This window comes from Hyperolius riggenbachi, chromosome 2, assembly GCF_040937935.1.
Source record: "Hyperolius riggenbachi isolate aHypRig1 chromosome 2, aHypRig1.pri, whole genome shotgun sequence".
Classification (NCBI taxonomy): Eukaryota; Metazoa; Chordata; class Amphibia; order Anura; family Hyperoliidae; genus Hyperolius; species Hyperolius riggenbachi.
In genome coordinates this window covers 412,080,130-412,097,113 of record NC_090647.1, presented here as the reverse complement: position 1 = coordinate 412,097,113, position 16,984 = coordinate 412,080,130, and the positions used below count along the sequence as shown (strand labels likewise).

Below are 16,984 nucleotides of genomic sequence, written 5' to 3'. Positions count from 1 at the left end.
GTAATAGAAAAAATAGCCTTAAAATCACGTATACATTAATATTATAAATAGAGAAAAGTATATATAAATATATACAATACAATAGATAGCCTTACAATCACGTATGCATTAGAAATGTTAAAATAACAGTAATATTAAAAGCAATATTTTAGTAACTATAATCGACGCATTAGAAGTGTAAAAACAAAGTTCATACCAAAAGCGATGTATTTCTAATACAATAAGGTTGAAACCGGTATTTACGCATTATACAAATGAAAACAAATTTTTAAATGATCAAAGAAGTGTAAATTAAAATTTAGTTATGCTTTTGTAAGCGAAATTTTTAAACTAAAAAATAAGTAAAAACTGATATAAGCAAAATTTAAAAACGACAAAATAAGTATAACACAAACTCAAAACGAACTTGTAAACGATATTTGTTATAAACCTTATTCTGTAAACGAAAACTTTTGTTAACACGATCCCTGTAACCGCTATTTCTCGGGCGCCCTTTTTTCCTGTTGGGTGCCGAATAGCCGATATTTTGCATTGCAGTCTATGGCGGTGCCCTTTTTGTCCACTATCCCTGTGTGCCCTTTTTTACTAGCACCCCGTGTCATAAGGCAAAAGTGATAACTAAGTGGCTCGGGGACCAAAACGTTGAAATTTTGGGTCCATGGCCTGGAAACTCCCCAGATCTTAATCCCATTGAGAACTTGTTCCTCAAGAGGCGGGTGGGCAAGCAAAAACCAACTAATTCTGAGAAACTCAAAGAAGTGATTTTGAAAGAATGGGTTGCTATCAGTCAGGATTTGGCCCAGAAGTTGATTGAGAGCATGCCCAGTCGAATTGCAGAGGTCCTGAAAAAGAAGGGCCAACACTGCAAATACTGACTCTTTGAGTAAATCTCATGTAATTGTCAATAAAAGGCTTTGAAACGTGTGAAGTGCTTATAATTATATCTCAGTACATCACATAAACAACTGAAACAAAGATCTAAAAGCCGTTTAGCAGCAAACTTTGTGAAAACTAATATCTTTGACAGTCTCAAAACTTTTGGCCAGGACTGTAGTGTTTAAGCATACATGAATGTCACAGCTATCATATTTTCTTGTGTTTATTGTTCACTTTCTTACAGGGGCAGGCTGTTTATTCTTGAAGATTACAAGTTTAACATTTCCTTTGTCTTAGAATTCCATTTAAATTGGTATATACAATTTCCTATTTTAAAGGTAACCTGAAGTAACAGGAATATTGAAGTTCCCATATTTATTTATTTTTCAATCAATGCCAGTTGTTTGGAAGTCTGCTGATCTTTCTCATTATTGGTGGTGTCCTAGTCGCACCTGAAACAAGCATGCGGCAAGTCCAGTCACATGTTTGTCAAACATCTGATCTGCATGCTTGTTCAGGGTCTATGGCTAAAAGTATTATAATCAGAGGATCAGCAGGACAGCCAGGCAACTGGTATTGATAAAAAATTAAATGTCAGCGTCCATACCCCTTCCACTTTAGGTTACCTTTAATTTTTCTCTGATAATTTAAATCGAGCTCTCCAGCCCTTATGTATCATTAGGTATCAGGGCCAGACTTACAGCTCAGGAGCCTATAGGCACGGAAGTTATGGCGCCCTAAACACCGCCCCTCAGTTTAGGCCACACTCCCAAATTACACACACTTGAGTGTGGGCTCTTCCCACCATCTGAATAGCAGAGCAGCGGAGCACAAATACCTATTGGAAATCCTCTGGTCTCTGCACTGCAGCCACTCAGCATGCAGCAATGTTCCTACAGAGGCTTCCAATGTAGCATGATATGCATTCAGGACACTGCTGCATGCTAAAAGGTAGGAGTGCAGAAGAGACAGGAGAACCCAGAGCCAGAGTTGGTATTTCTGCTCCGCTATTCAGATGGTGGAAAAGAGATGTACTCCCTTAAGTCCCCAGGCCCTTCTGCAGTCACAGGAGTACTGAGAGGCTATCGTTACACCATTGCCTGCCTGTGGCCTAGATGAACTCCTTATAATGCCTGTCTGTGGCCTAGATATCAACCCACTGCCCTGCCTTTATGAAGTACAGGGTGGTGCATGAAAGTCTGGCCTAGCTGCCTGTCAGGAATGCAAGTATACAGGAAAATGCTGGCTTGGACTGTGCACAAATGCCTCTTGCTCTATCCCTGCTGTGTGTCCTCTCCAGCTTTATTGAAGCCTGTATTTCCTTCACTTACACACAGAGCAACAAATACAAGTAAAACAGACTTTAATAAAACCGGAGACAGCACACACAGCAAGGATTGAGCAAGAGGTGCACGGGGGACCAGCACCTACACTGTAAACCTGCCCTAAAGGCCCATACACACCTGACTTAAGTTGGCAGAGGTGGCCAATAATGACCACCTAGACGTGTGTATGGCAGCACCCAACCTGTAGTAATCCCCCTAGCAGATCTACTCATCTACTCCTCCCCAATCACGCTGATCCCATAGATTGTGCCACTACCCCGCCCACTGCGTGATGTCACACACTCACCACTCGTCGTCACTCAGTCGCACCTTCTGCATAGCAACACACACCCCAGTCCAGCGATGTCACCCTAGAGGATCAGGTCCTGATCCATGATGAGATATCCATGAAAGGTGTGTACACCCTCCCCCCCCCCCCCCCTTACTTCTCCCAAGCTGCTCCTCGCCCAGATAAAACCCTCCCCCCCAGGCAGACTGCAGCCTGGGCAATAACCATTCCATACCCACCCCGATCACCACATACAGCATGCCTTTTTAACAAGGGCTTGTTTCCAGTACGGCTGAATCTGTTCCGAATCTGCATTGTTTCCCACATGCGATTCAGAGGGAAAGCTGCCTATTCGATCACTGGGCTCGCCGTCCGAATTGCATGCCGATGCGGTTCTGGGCAGCATGCTGAAATTTCCTGCAGCACGCATCTGAATCCCTATAGCCGTTACACGGCTAAGTGAATCAGTAGCGTCTTTGCAGCAGCAACGGGTGCCTTTATGATTTGGAGACAGATTATGCACCCCAGTGAAAATGGGCCCTAAAACGCACTCTAACACTCACACTCTTTACACACATTCACAGTACACACACACTCACAGTACACACACACACACACAGTACACATACCATACACACACATAAAGACACACAGTCACACACAGTACACATACACAGACACACACAAAGACACACAGTACACACACACACACCTCACTCCCCCTTCCCACTAGACATTCAGGCAGCAAGTTATAAGGGGAAAAAAAATCTTCACCACAGCCTTGTCATGTCCGTGCTCCCCAGCTGTGAGTGGCAGCATCACACTCCCTCTTCTCTCTTTGGCTATAGCCTTTCAGGCAGTGACTTTCACTCACTCTGTGACACACCTGTCCCCTGCCCTTCTCCTCCCCCCTTCCATTGCAGCCAGGTGTCCCAAGAATGACCCCACTCTCAGCTCCGATTACTGCTACTAGATTGCAGGGCCCATTCTATACAGAAGTGTCTGCTCTGCTCCTCTCCCTCCCTCTCTTATATGTAGGATGCAGGGGCAGCGGCACTTACTTCCTCCCCGATTCGCTGGCAGCGGCTTTGATCTGCATTTTACCGTGGCATCCTCCTGATCTCATCAAGCGAGGGCCCTTAAAGACACAGAACAGAAGGACACTGCCAGTAAAGTGCAGACAACAGCTGCCGCCAGCGGGACAGGGAGGAAGTGAGTTTCGCTGCCCCTGTATCCTACATGGGAGGGAGGGAGAGAGAGAAGTGCACCAGACCAGACAGGAGCGGAGTACTCCTGCAGAGGGACAGAAGTAAAGCGCAGCTTTAGTTGCCGGGCTAGGGGGACATTCATGTGGGGGCGTCTCTCGTCGGTAAGGTGCCTGTAGGCATGTGCCTACTGTGCCTTATGGTAAATCCAGCCCTGTTAGGTATTACATCATAAAGTTTTACTCTGAACATAGCAAATTCTGATGCTGTGCTGCAGTAGTGATCCTTGTAAAAACAGTATAAAATATGGAATCCGGCACCCTCGGATCGCCGCCGCTCCCCCGTTTATACATTACCCAGCCTGGATCCAGCGATCGGCGCAGCCTCCCCGGACAGCTCCGGTCTTCACTATGGGGAAGATCGCTCATGACGTCGGCGACGTCATGCGCAAACCCGATCTTCCCCATAGAGAGACCGGAGCTGTGAAGGGAGGCTGCGCGATCGCTGGATCCAGGGGGGGGAAGGTAATGTATAAACGGGATCGCAGGGGAGCGGCGGGTGCCCGACACTTTTACTAGCTAGCCTAGTGCTAGCTAAAGGCTTTACAGTCATTAACCACTTGAGCCTAACTGGACAAAAATTTTCGTCCAGTTAGGCTGCGAGCACTCCCGCGGGTCGCGCCGGCGGCCGTTAGCCCAGCGACCAATGAAAGGATACATGTTTAAACATTGAAAAATCCCCTGTTTACCTCCCACACCAAAAAATACCCACATAAAAGTTTTAATAAAAAAATAAACTAAAAAATTACAATAATTAAAAAAAAAAACAGTTACCTAAGGGTCTGAACTTTTTAAAAATGTATGTCAAAGGAGTATACCAATATGATTTATTAAATTATGGGCTTCTAAATAGTGATGGATGCAAATTGAAAAAATGCACCTTTATTTCCAAATTAAATATCGGCGCCATACATTGTGATAGGGACATAATTTAAATGGTGTAATAAGCGGGAGAAATTGGTAAAGTACATAGGTTTTCATTATGGTGGCATGTATTAATTTCAAACTATAATGGCCAAAAGCTGAGCAATAATGATTTTTTTTCCATTTCTTTCTTAACCTATTTTGGTTCCTGGACGTAGAAACTACATCCAGGAACCATGCGCGCTACTGCGCGCGTGCACGCGCTTTCCCGGCCGCGGATTCTGTAGCCACGGAATCAATGTATCGGGCTATGGTGCCCGATCACTGATTCCTCTCCCCCGCTGAAAAAGCGACAGCTTCTCTCGGAAGCTGTGCTTTTTCTGGCCGTTCCCTCCCCGATGAGTCACTCTAAGCGTGTTACGCTTAGAGTGACGTCATGTAAACAAACTCATGGCCGCCATCTTGTGGCCAAAAAGTAAAACTACAACTAAAATTAAAAAAAAATAAAAATAACACACCATTACATTATAAAACTATACTTTACATCCCACCCTCCCAAAAATACCCAAATAAAATGTTTAATATAAAAAAAAAAAAAAAAAAAAAAAAATGTAAATATTTACCTAAGGGTCTAAACTTTTTAAACATCAATGTAAAGATGAAATATTTCTATATTTTTTTTATTTTAAACTTGTAAATAGTGATAGATGCAAAACGGAAAAAATGCACCTTTATTTCCAAATAAAATATTGTCGCCATACATTGTGATAAGGACATAATTTTAACGGTGTAATAACCGGGACATATGGGCAAATACAATACGTGAGTTTTAATTATGGAGGCATGTATTATTTTAAAACTATAATGGCTGAAAACTGAGAAATGACTTTTTCCGTTTTTTTTCTTATTCTTTCTGTTAAAATGCATTTACAGTAAAGTGGCTCTTAGCAAAATGTACCCCCCAAAGAAAGCCTAATTGGTGGCGGAAAAAACAAGATATAGATCAGTTCATTGTGATAAGTAGTGATAAAGTTATAGGCTAATGAATGGGAGGTGAACATTTCTCAAGTGAAAACGACGGAACGCGAATGGGTTAATATTCCTGTTAAAATGGATTTAGAATAAATTAATTCTCAGCAAAATGTATCACCCACGGAAAGCCTAATTGGTGGTGGAAAAAACAAGATATAGATCAATTCATTGTGATGAGTAGTGATAAAGTTATTGGCAAATGAATAGGATGTGAAAGTTGCTCAGATTTAAAAAAAAAAATCTCAACCCTGTAGGCTGAAGTGGTTAAGAACGATAATTTTATTATGGGGGACTCCTGGGGCCACAGAGCGGTATGCCCGACACAGGGTCGGGCATACTACTAAGGAGGTTAACTGAGATGTATATGGAGGCTGCCATATATTTCCTTTTAAACAGTTCCAGATGCCTTGCATTTCTGCTGATCTCTGTGGCTAAATTAGTGTCTGGATCAGGCACCTGATACAAGCATGCAGGTACTCCAGACCAGGGGTTCTTCTAGCCATTTTGTCACTCCAGGCGAGAAAACCTGTGGCACCCCGCCCTCCCCATGAAAATAATCGTAATTTGGCAATGTTTCACTAGAAAATAATCGTGATGCGGCAGCATTTCACCACAAAATAATCGTAATGTGGCAATGTTTTACCACAAAATAATGGTAATGCAGCAGCGTTTCACCAGAAATTACACTTATTGCGGCAGTGTTTCACCAGAAAATACACATAGACAGGGCTCCTCTTCACCCCATACCCCCCCCCCCCCCCCCCCCACTTCCTATTAGTTCCCCCTAACAGCCCTGATACCTGCCTGCACTAATAAGGAAAAAAAAACTTTACTCATCTCTAGAAGACTCCTCTCCCGGCCAGACTCTGCAGGCTGCAGAAGTGAGTTTACGGGTTGCGGCCAGTGAACTGACGCAGCGTCTATTAGACTCCGCAAGCCAGTTCACCACCTGGGGGGGGGGGGGTGGCCGTGATACGCCCCCTCCTTCCCGCACAGCACTCGTGACCTCCTGGTTGGCCGGATATACCAGGTGCCTATGCAAGAGGGTGAGGAGGCACAAAGGGGGACACAAGGAGTCACAGTGGGGGACAGAATGAGGCACAAAGGGGGACAAAGAGCCACAATGGGGGACAGGAGGTACACAGGAGGGCAGTGGGAGGTACAGGGAGACAGAAGAAGGCCTGAGGGCCAGAAGGAGGCACAAAAGAGGAAAGTAGGCACACATAGACAGTAGGAGGCACAAAGGAGGACAGGAGGCACAAAATGGGGACAGAAGACGGCAGAGGGGGATGTAAGGAGACAGAAGGAGGCACAGGGGGGCAGACAGAGCCACAGGGGGACAGAGGAAGGCGCAGATGACAGGAGGAGGCAGAGTGGGACTGAAGGAAGAACAGGGGGAAGAGGGGGGCAGAGATAGCACAAGAGGACAATGAAAGGCAAGGGGGACATGAGGCAGCAGAGGTGGCACAGGGAGACTGAAGGAGGTACGAGGAGGCACAAAGGGAGACAGGACGACAAACTGGGTCAGACGTGGCACAAGGGACAGGAGGAGGCACAAAAGGGGAAAGAAGGATGAACAAGGCACAGAGGTGGCAGCTGCCTGCAACTTGCACTAAGTAGATGCAGCAGAAGCAAGTAATAGAACACCCATGGGGCAGGGCTTAGTCCGGTTGGGGCTTAATCCAGCAACATGGCGCCCCCAGCACTGGCGCACGCAGGGTGGGTTACCGATGCACCAAATCCCCCCCCCCCCCCCCCCCCTCTGCTGCAAGGCCTGCACATCATCTGCTGCTCTCCCCACCGCCTTCGAGGCACCAGCCGCAGAAGTGTAAAGCAGGGAAGGGAGGCCAACTTCACTCCTCCCTCCTTCTCCATCAAGTGCCCCCTCCCGAGTCCCCTTACAGAGAGCGAGCAGCAGGAGTTTAGTTTACCTGTGTGTGCGTGCTTCAGCTGGTTTCATTCTATTTCCTGTTTACCATGTCGCGAAACAGGATATAGAAAGAAGCCGTCCGGAGTGCACAAACAGGTAAACTAAACGCCCACTGCGCGTTCTCTGCAAGGGGACTCGGGAGGTGGCACTTGATGAAGAGGGAGGGAGGAGTGATGTCAGCCTCTCTCCCCGCATTACACTTCGGCGGCTGGTGCCTCGATCTTCTCGCTTTCTCACCACTGGCACCCTTCAGTCCACCCCTTCAGAGTGGAACCCTCCTTCTTCCTCTCCCCCCAGAGTGGCATCCTCCTCCCTCCACTCCCCCCAGAGTGGCACCCTTCACCCCACCCAAGGTGGCACCCACCCACTCCTACCCACCCAGGTTGGCACCCTTCTCTCTCCCAGAGTGGCACCCTTCACCGCACCCAAGGTGGCACCCACCCACTCCTACCCACCCATGTTTACACACTCCTCTCCCCTTTACAATAGCGCCCTCCTACCCACCCAGAGTGGCATCCTCCTCCCTCCACTCCCCCCAGAGTGGCATCCTCCTCCCTCCACTCCCCCCAGAGTGGCATCCTCCTCCCTCCACTCCCCCCAGAGTGGCACCTTCCTCCTCCCTCCTCTCCCCCCAGAGTGGCACCTTCCTCCTCCCTCCTCTCCCCCCAGAGTGGCACCTTCCTCCTCCCTCCTCTCCCCCCAGAGTGGCACCTTCCTCCTCCCTCCTCTCCCCCCAGAGTGGCACCTTCCTCCTCCCTCCTCTCCCCCCAGAGTGGCACCTTCCTCCTCCCTCCTCTCCCCCCAGAGTGGCACCTTCCTCCTCCCTCCTCTCCCCCCAGAGTGGCACCTTCCTCCTCCCTCCTCTCCCCCAGAGTGGCACCTTCCTCCTCCCTCCTCTCCCCCCAGAGTGGCACCTTCCTCCTCCCTCCTCTCCCCCCAGAGTGGCACCTTCCTCTTCCCTCCTCTCCCCCCAGAGTGGCACCTTCCTCTTCCCTCCTCTCCCCCCAGAGTGGCACCTTCCTCTTCCCTCCTCTCCCCCCAGAGTGGCACCTTCCTCTTCCCTCCTCTCCCCCCAGAGTGGCACCTTCCTCTTCCCTCCTCTCCCCCCAGAGTGGCACCTTCCTCTTCCCTCCTCTCCCCCCAGAGTGGCACCTTCCTCTTCCCTCCTCTCCCCCCAGAGTGGCACCTTCCTCTTCCCTCCTCTCCCCCCAGAGTGGCACCTTCCTCTTCCCTCCTCTCCCCCCAGAGTGGCACCTTCCTCTTCCCTCCTCTCCCCCCAGAGTGGCACCTTCCTCCTCCCTCCTCTCCCCCCAGAGTGGCACCTTCCTCCTCCCTCCTCTCCCCCCAGAGTGGCACCTTCCTCCTTCCTCCTCTCCCCCCAGAGTGGCACGTGGCTCCTCCCTCCTCTCCCCCCAGAGTGGCACGTGGCTCCTCCCTCCTCTCCCCCCAGAGTGGCACGTGGCTCCTCCCTCCTCTCCCCCCAGAGTGGCACCTTCCTCTTCACCCACTGGCACCCTCCTGCTAAATCTAGGGTGTGGCTTAAGGCCGCATAGGGGTGTGGCTTAAGTGTCCCTCTTTCTCATCCTCCAAAGTTGGGAGGTACGTACCTTGCTGGTGCTAATGCTGCCCACTTGCTCCCCGCTTCCTTTCCAGGCGCTTGTCCGCATGTTGCACAAAGCTCCACTCCCCTCACTGCGTGAGTTCCCAGCTTTACTCACACATTCAGAATTGCAGACATCAGAATGGCCTGCAGTGATGAGTGAGACGAGCAGTAATAACTGCGCTATATACTTCACTACCTGTATGTGAAGTGTACAGTGCTGTCATTGGCTCTGGCTCTCCTCACTCATCACTGGCCACACTGATGCCTGCAAGTCTAAATGAATGAGTAAAGCCGAGCACTCGGGCAGCGGAGTAGGGGAACTTTATGCAACATAGGCATATGAGTGCCAGGACTTGGAAGAGGAAGCGGCGAGCAAGCGATCAGTGCTAGCCTAGCACCAGTGATCCAGCAGATCGAGGGGAACCTTGCCACACAAATGGAGGGAAGCAGGTGAGACATTGCCCAACCCACCAGACTCCAACTTTATTCACTGGCTATATACAGGGGGATCTGGCTATATACACTGGCTATATTCAGGGGGATCTGGCTATATACACTGGCTATATTCAGGGGGATCTGACTATATACACTGGCTATATACAGGAGGGGATCTGGCTATATACACTGGCTACATACAAGGGGAGGATCTGGCTATATACACGGGGGATCTGACTATATACACTGGCTATATACAGGGGGGGGATCTGGCTATATACACTGGCTATATTCAGGGTGATCTGGCTATATTCAGGGAGATCTGACTATATATACTGGTTATATGCAGTGGGATCTGGCTATATACACTGGCTACATACAGGGGGGATCTGGCTACATAAATGGGGGAAATCTGGCTATATATACAGGGGGGATCTGACTATATAAACTGGTTATATACACTGGTGGCTATATACAGGGGGGATCTGGCTATATACACTGGCTATATTCAGGGGGATCTGGCTATCTTCAGGGGGATCTGACTGTATACACTGGTTATATGCAGTGGGATCTGGTTATATACACTGGCTACATGCAGGGGGATCTGACTATGTACACTGACTATATATGCACTGGCTATATACAGGGGGAATATGACTACAGTTGTGTTCAAAATTATTCAACCCCCACTGAAATTGAGTGTTTTGGCCAGTTTGACATTGATTTTGATCATTTCACTCATCTTGTTTACAATTAAATCAGAGGCACTTGTAAGTCAGACAATTATAGCATATCATTTATAAGGAAATAACCACAAATGTCTTTTTTGTGCTTACATCATTATCAGTTTTATTCAACCCCCAAGTGACATTCATTCTTAATGCTTAGTACAACATCCTTTTCCAGTTATAACAGCTTTTGAATGTGAAGCATAGCTTGACACAGGTGTCTTGCAGCGATCTATGGGTATCTTAGCCCATTCTTCATGGGCAAAAGCCTGCAGTTCAGTCACATTCTTAGGCTTGCGAGCTGCAACTGCTTTCTTTAAGTCCCACCAGAGGTTCTCTATCGGATTTAAGGGTAGGAACACACTAGGCAGAATCGCATATGCATTGTCCACTATGTGCTATGGAAAATGCATATGTGATTCTGCCTAGTGTGTTCCTACCCTTAGTCTGGTGACTGGGATGGCCACTCCAAAATGTCCCAGCCTTTAACCTCCCTGGCGGTATATTAAAAACCGCCAGGGGGCAGCGCTGCCGGTTTTTTTTTTTTTTTTAAATCATGTAGCGAGCCCAGGGCTTCACTACCTGCCCAGGGCTCGCTACATGATAGCCGCTGCTCAGCGGCATCCCCCCAGCCCCGCCGATCGCCTCCGGCGATAGGCGATCAGGAAATCCCGTTCAAAGAACGGGATTTCCTGGAGGGCTTCCCCCGTCACCATGGCGACGGGGCAGGATGACGTCACGGACGTCGTGACGTCTAAGGGAGTCCCGATCCACCCCTTAGCGCTGCCTGGCGCTGATAGGCCAGGCAGTGCAGGGGTCTAGGAGGGGGGGCTCTACGGCGGCGCGGATAGCGGCGATCGAGCGCGGGGCGGCGGCGATTGGTGTGCTGGCGCAGCTAGCAAAGTGCTAGCTGCATCCAGCAAAAAAAAAAAAAATTACGGAGATCGGCCCAGCAGGGCCTGAGAAAACCTCCTGCGCGGCTTACCCCGAGCGTAGCCAAGGAGGTTAATCCGCAACCATGCTCTAGTGGACTTGGAGGTATGCTTGGGATCATTGTCCTGTTGAAAGGTGCAACGTCTCCCAAGCCTCAGGTTTGTGACGGACTGCATCACATTGTCATCCAATATCTCCTGGTACTGCAGAGCATTCATGGTACCTTGCGCACGCTGAAGCTTCCCTGTACTTGCAGAAGCAAAACAGCCCCAAAGCCCCCCCCCCTCCCCCCAGGTCATGCTTCACAGTAGGCAAGGGCTTCAATTCATCAAGCATTACCACATTCAGTAATGCTGAAAATAGCTGACTTTACGGAGCACTTAAGAAAATGTTAATTCATCAAAGCTGTTACCGCATGAAAAGCTGAAATTACAGAGCAATGAGATAAATTACCGACTTGTGCTCAACACATGTCAGCAAATGTCAGTAAATGTCAATTCATCAAGGTTACAGCATTCGCTAATGCATTCGGTGATTATCTCTAGCTCTCCTCTGTTGTTAACTGGCTTCGAATGCCTTCCTGTGTATGTTCTCATGATTAACAGGAGCAGGCAGCCAATAGAAACAGCCCCTGTTCTCCTGCAAGTGCTGCTGATAGGTCTCAGACCCCCCAGACAGTGAGCAGAGAGAAGGGACAAAACCGATTTTCCAGGTTCCCTTCGGTGGTGTAACCCTTTCAGACCCTGTTTGAAAAAGCAAAGTTGCTAGTGGTGAAATCACCAAGCATGGCATTTGTAATGTCTCCGGGAAGTTCATCTAAGTTGTGGCAATTGAATAAAATGTTAAACACTGATGGACAGATTTAGAGCAGCAGAGGCAGTATAGAAAACAGTGAATGTAACAAATGTTTACATCTAAAGAGATGTCAGGATGCCTTCTATTGTACGTGCCTCTGCAGCTTGTAAAAACACAGAGACACGCTGCTCCAGCTGCTCTGCTGTTATCGAAGCCGTAGTAGTTCGGTAACTTAAGGAACATCTACCTCACATGTGAAAATATTGATGAATTAGCACAGTGAAGTGTAAAATACAGAATGCGGTATTTTAAGGACTGAGATTTTGTTATCGAACAGCCTTTGATGAATTGAAGCCCAAGTGTTCTTTTCTTCATAGGCCTTGTTCTTCCTCCTCCAAACATAGCGTGGATCCATGGGCCCAACCAGTTCTAATTTTGTTTTATCAGTCCACAGAACACTACCACAAAAGTTTTGGGATAGTGCTCTGTGGACTGATGAAACAAAATTAGAACAATTTCAGTGGGGGTTGAATAATTTTGAACACAACTGTATATACACTTGCTATATACAGATGGTATCTTCCTATATACAGGAGGATCTGGCTATCTACAATGGCTATATACAGGGAGGATCTGGCTATATACAAGGAAGATCTGACTACATACACTGGCTATATACAAGGGGGATCTGGCGAAATACAAGGGGGAATGTACTGAACAGGGAGTCATCTGGCTATATACTATAAATGGGGATCATGTGGTTACCTATCCTAACTGGGGGGGGTCCTCTAGCTACCTATACTGTAAATGGGGGTGCCTCCTCTGGCTACCTGTGCGATAAATGGGGGGTCATCTGGTCACCTATACTAAAGGGGGGGGGGGTAATTTGGGTATCCATAATAAAGGGGGGGGTGTTATCTGCCTACCTAATCACTGCCACATTATATATATTTTGGCAAAGCACTACTGCATCATGTGTATTTTGTAGGGAAATACTGCGCATTGTGTGTATTTTGTGGGGAAATGCTGTGCATCATGTGTATTTTGTGGGCAAACGCATGCGCAGTAGTGTGCGTCTTGCCAAAAGAGACCTTTCAGGAATCCTCTGTATTTCTCTCCGTTCAGGTGTCCTTAAACACTTTTAACCACTTGCCGACCGCCCACTCATAACGCGCGTCGGCAAAGTGGTAGCTGCAGGACCAGCGACGCACATCTGCGTCGCCGGCTGCAGGCTAATTAATCAGGAAACAGCTTCCTGTCAATTCATGGCGTGGGGCTCCGTGAATAGACTGCGGGCTGCCGATCGCGGCTCGCAGGCTAAATGTAAACACAAGCGGAAATAATCCGCTTTGTTTACATTTTTACAACGCTGATAATAGTAGCAGCGTTGTACTAGATCAGCGATCCCCGGCCAATCAGCGGCCGGGGATCACTGTCACATGACAGGCAGGAGCCTGTTAGAGGCTGCACAGGACAGATCCGTTCCTGTGCAGCCTCCGATCTCCGGGGCAGGGAGGGGGGAGAGGGGGAATCCTGCCATGGAGGGGGCTTTGAGGTGCCCCTCCCCCGCCACCCACACGCATGCAGGAGCGATCAGACCCCCCCAGCACATCATCCCCCTAGTGGGGAAAAAGGGGGGGCGATCTGGTCGCTCTGCCTGTTACTTGATCTGTGCTGGGGGCTGTAGAGCCCACCCAGCACAGATCTTCGAAATCAGCGCTGGTCCTTAGGGGGGGGGGGGGGGGGTAAAGGCTGAGTCCTGAAGTGGTTAAAGCAGATAAAATTTTATTTTACTGCCTGCTGAATTATCTTCTGCAAAATCTGACTTTTATTATGGATATCACCTTGCTTAAACATTTTACATTTGCAAATATTTAAATTGAGACAATCTACTTTTATACATATTTTGTTATTATTTAATGTGGTTTTAACTTATTATTAAATTTGTCTTTATTTACAGAATAACCATTTGCATGGACAACCATATACGGGCCCAGCAGCACACCACATGAACAATCCTCAGCGGACAGGCCAACGAGCACAAGAAGAATTTGAAGGCAGTGAAGATGCCCCTCTAATTCAAACAAAAGATTAGTGAAACTCAGTATAATAATTTTACTTAACTCCTCCAAGACTGTGCACCCAGGCCTTACAGTCCAACCTTCCTTTGTGTCTGGCTAATATTTAAAACTAGAAAACGGAAAAAAAAATCTATTCCTAATCAACTTGGAGCGGAGAGTCTATTCACTGTCTTATCTGCAGAAACTTGCTGTCAATATATAACCCGCCTGCAGTGGAAAGTGTATAGTGTTTTGTAATAAACAGCCTGATGCTAATGTGTAAATGGCAAAGGTGTACATAGTATATTAATGTTTGACTGTTAATTCTTAAGCAAGACTCTTCATTTTTTTTTTAATTTGGGGCTTGATAAAATTCACATATTTACAAAAAAAAAGAAAAAAAAATGGAAAATTTCTGGAAAAAAAACAACTTTTAGTTTCTTGAACTGTACCTTTTGATCGACTCTTTTGGCCATATGGCAGTTGGATCTTTACAGCAATTTATGAGCCAACCACAGAAATAGTTAAACTTTCCACCACCGTTTTTCTCTGAGCAAATTTGACGGTTGGTAACCTTTTCATTTTCTGGTTGATGTGGACAAGTGGTGATGTATCATTTGTTTAAATTTCCTTTTATTGCCTTCTCCACACTTGTACTAGATTAACTATTGTTATGCTGTATCATATAGCATGGCTTTACCCCAGGCTAATAACTAGGATTTATGGGAGGGTTAATGAGGACAATATGCCATGATCTAAAACAGTTGCACTGTTGTGTTTATTTTTTTTTCTTTTATATATAAATATATATATATAGACCTGGACTATAAAACTGGGGAGGAACTTGGACAATGGGGATTTAGACTTGAGTTGCACATGTGCCCATTTGTTATATCTGAGAATTGCCTGTATGATAAATGCTTAGGTTTCAATAATTTACACAGGATGGAGGAGAAACAAACAAATATGCAACAACTGCTATGCCAGGATCTCAGCAACCTGATAGATGGTATTTTGTGTGCTTGTTTTGTTCTTTTTGGTAAAGCTTATTCTAGACATTTTGGTCTGAAACTTCCTTCTCTTCTGCTGAATCTCAATAACGTGAAGGCCTGTGACAGTCTACTACACCTGTGAGTACCACTGCCTGGGTAAAAATTGGTGGTATTTGCTCAGTGTACACCACAACTACTTGAAATTAGAGTTGTCTCGTAGTCCTTAATCAACTGTGTAAAAAGATGAAAATAAAAATTAAATATTTAACATTTAATAAGCAGGGACTGAACTACTGGTTAGTTGCCGACAGTTTGGAGATCGCATGATTCCAGGCAAAAGATATGTTTTATTCAAGGAAAGCATTAGTAAATACTGTATTTAAATGAAAAAAAAAAAACATTGGTAACTTGAATGTGTGTATTTTTGGACATGTCTAAAAACCAAATACTCCCTGCAGAAAAGATACAGCCCATTCTATAATATTTAAATATTTTGCTGTTTTATTTTATAGAAATTATTTTGCTGAATTCACAAATAGAATTTGATTTAAGAAGAAATTGTCCTGTTGTGTTTTTCTTACGGCATGGATACCTGTATAACTGAAAGCAAATTTATCATATTTGCTGTTCTTAGACCTACGATGCCCTTTTTACCACCACCAACATAACTGACACAAACTTATCCTACTTTACAATATTTCTTGTTTAAGTAAAGAAATCTACCATCAACTTGTAGCAATAATACTTTAGGAGTTTAGGAGTTTAGTTAATGTTTTGAGAGAAACATTTCTCTAGGTTTTTTTTTTTTCACAATGTTCTTAAAATAATACACTTTTGCCCATAAAGTTATACATCCTAAACATTTGGTATGTATTATATCGCCCCAAGGGCATTTTAACTAACCAACACTTGTTCTCTCCTTTTTTTCCTTCCTTACAATTCCATGGACCTCAGTAGAAACAAAGTAAGCCATTTCAAACAAGCAATCTTTTCTTTAGCTGTTTATTAAAAAAAAAAAAAAAAAAAGGAATTTGAAAGCAAGCATCTAGTTGGTTGATTTTGCTTACTTGCACTTGTACCAGTTTCTAGAAACATGCCCATTTTAATGAAGAAAAAAAAGCAAAATTGAGGGTAGATGCAAAGGTTAGGTTGCTTATAACACTCAGATGCACTTAACATTTCATGTTCTAACCTAGTTTATAAGAATGAAAGGTGAAATATTTTTACTGTTGCCAACAAAGACCATCTTATGTCCTCCAGCTTTAACCCCATTAAATATTTGTCCTTGCCACTGTGAAACTGGCTAGAACAAAATTTCCTTCTACCTTCAGTTGGTGCTAATGTGTTTCAGGTGTGAAAAACTTCCATGCGCGCACACACACACACACACAAGTAATAGAAAATATATATATATTGTTACCATTTATTCCTATAGACTAGCTTAAGATATGTATTTTTTATATTTTATTTGTATAGATATTATACGTAAACTCAATGCTTTCTATCTGTGTTACAATGGCATTGTATCTCACCTTTTTTCCACTGCTGCTATGAAACACACAGTACATGAGATCTCTGATTCTTGAAAGCTTTATGTAAAATAGAATTGCTTTTCTGAATGCTAGTGATGCATTTAGAAATATATTACACAACAACATACTATTCAACAGAAGAAGAAATCTATTCTGTGCATATGAAAGAAGATAACCAGTCCAAAAATATTTAGCAATCTACCACAAAAAGAACTGTCATGTTGATAACATAATAAAATTACGTTTTCATTTGTTATAAATTGAAGCAGTGCTTTGTAATGTTCAAATTTGGTTTGTCTATTCCCATAAGGGTATCTCAATAAGGA

At 45.6% G+C, this 16,984-nt stretch overlaps 1 protein-coding gene across 3 annotated transcripts in view; it reads left to right on the top strand.

The window, feature by feature from the left end:
- USP9X (ubiquitin specific peptidase 9 X-linked) overlaps window positions 1-15,684 on the top strand; it is a 342,688-nt gene extending 327,004 nt beyond the window's left edge. For all 3 annotated transcript variants that reach the window (XM_068269855.1, XM_068269853.1, XM_068269854.1), the window contains one exon: window positions 14,035-15,684. In XM_068269855.1, coding sequence (XP_068125956.1) covers window positions 14,035-14,169 — 135 coding nt within the window. In that variant the 3' untranslated portion in view covers window positions 14,170-15,684. The remainder of the gene's footprint in view (window positions 1-14,034) is intronic.
- The last annotated feature ends 1,300 nt before the right edge of the window (window positions 15,685-16,984 follow it).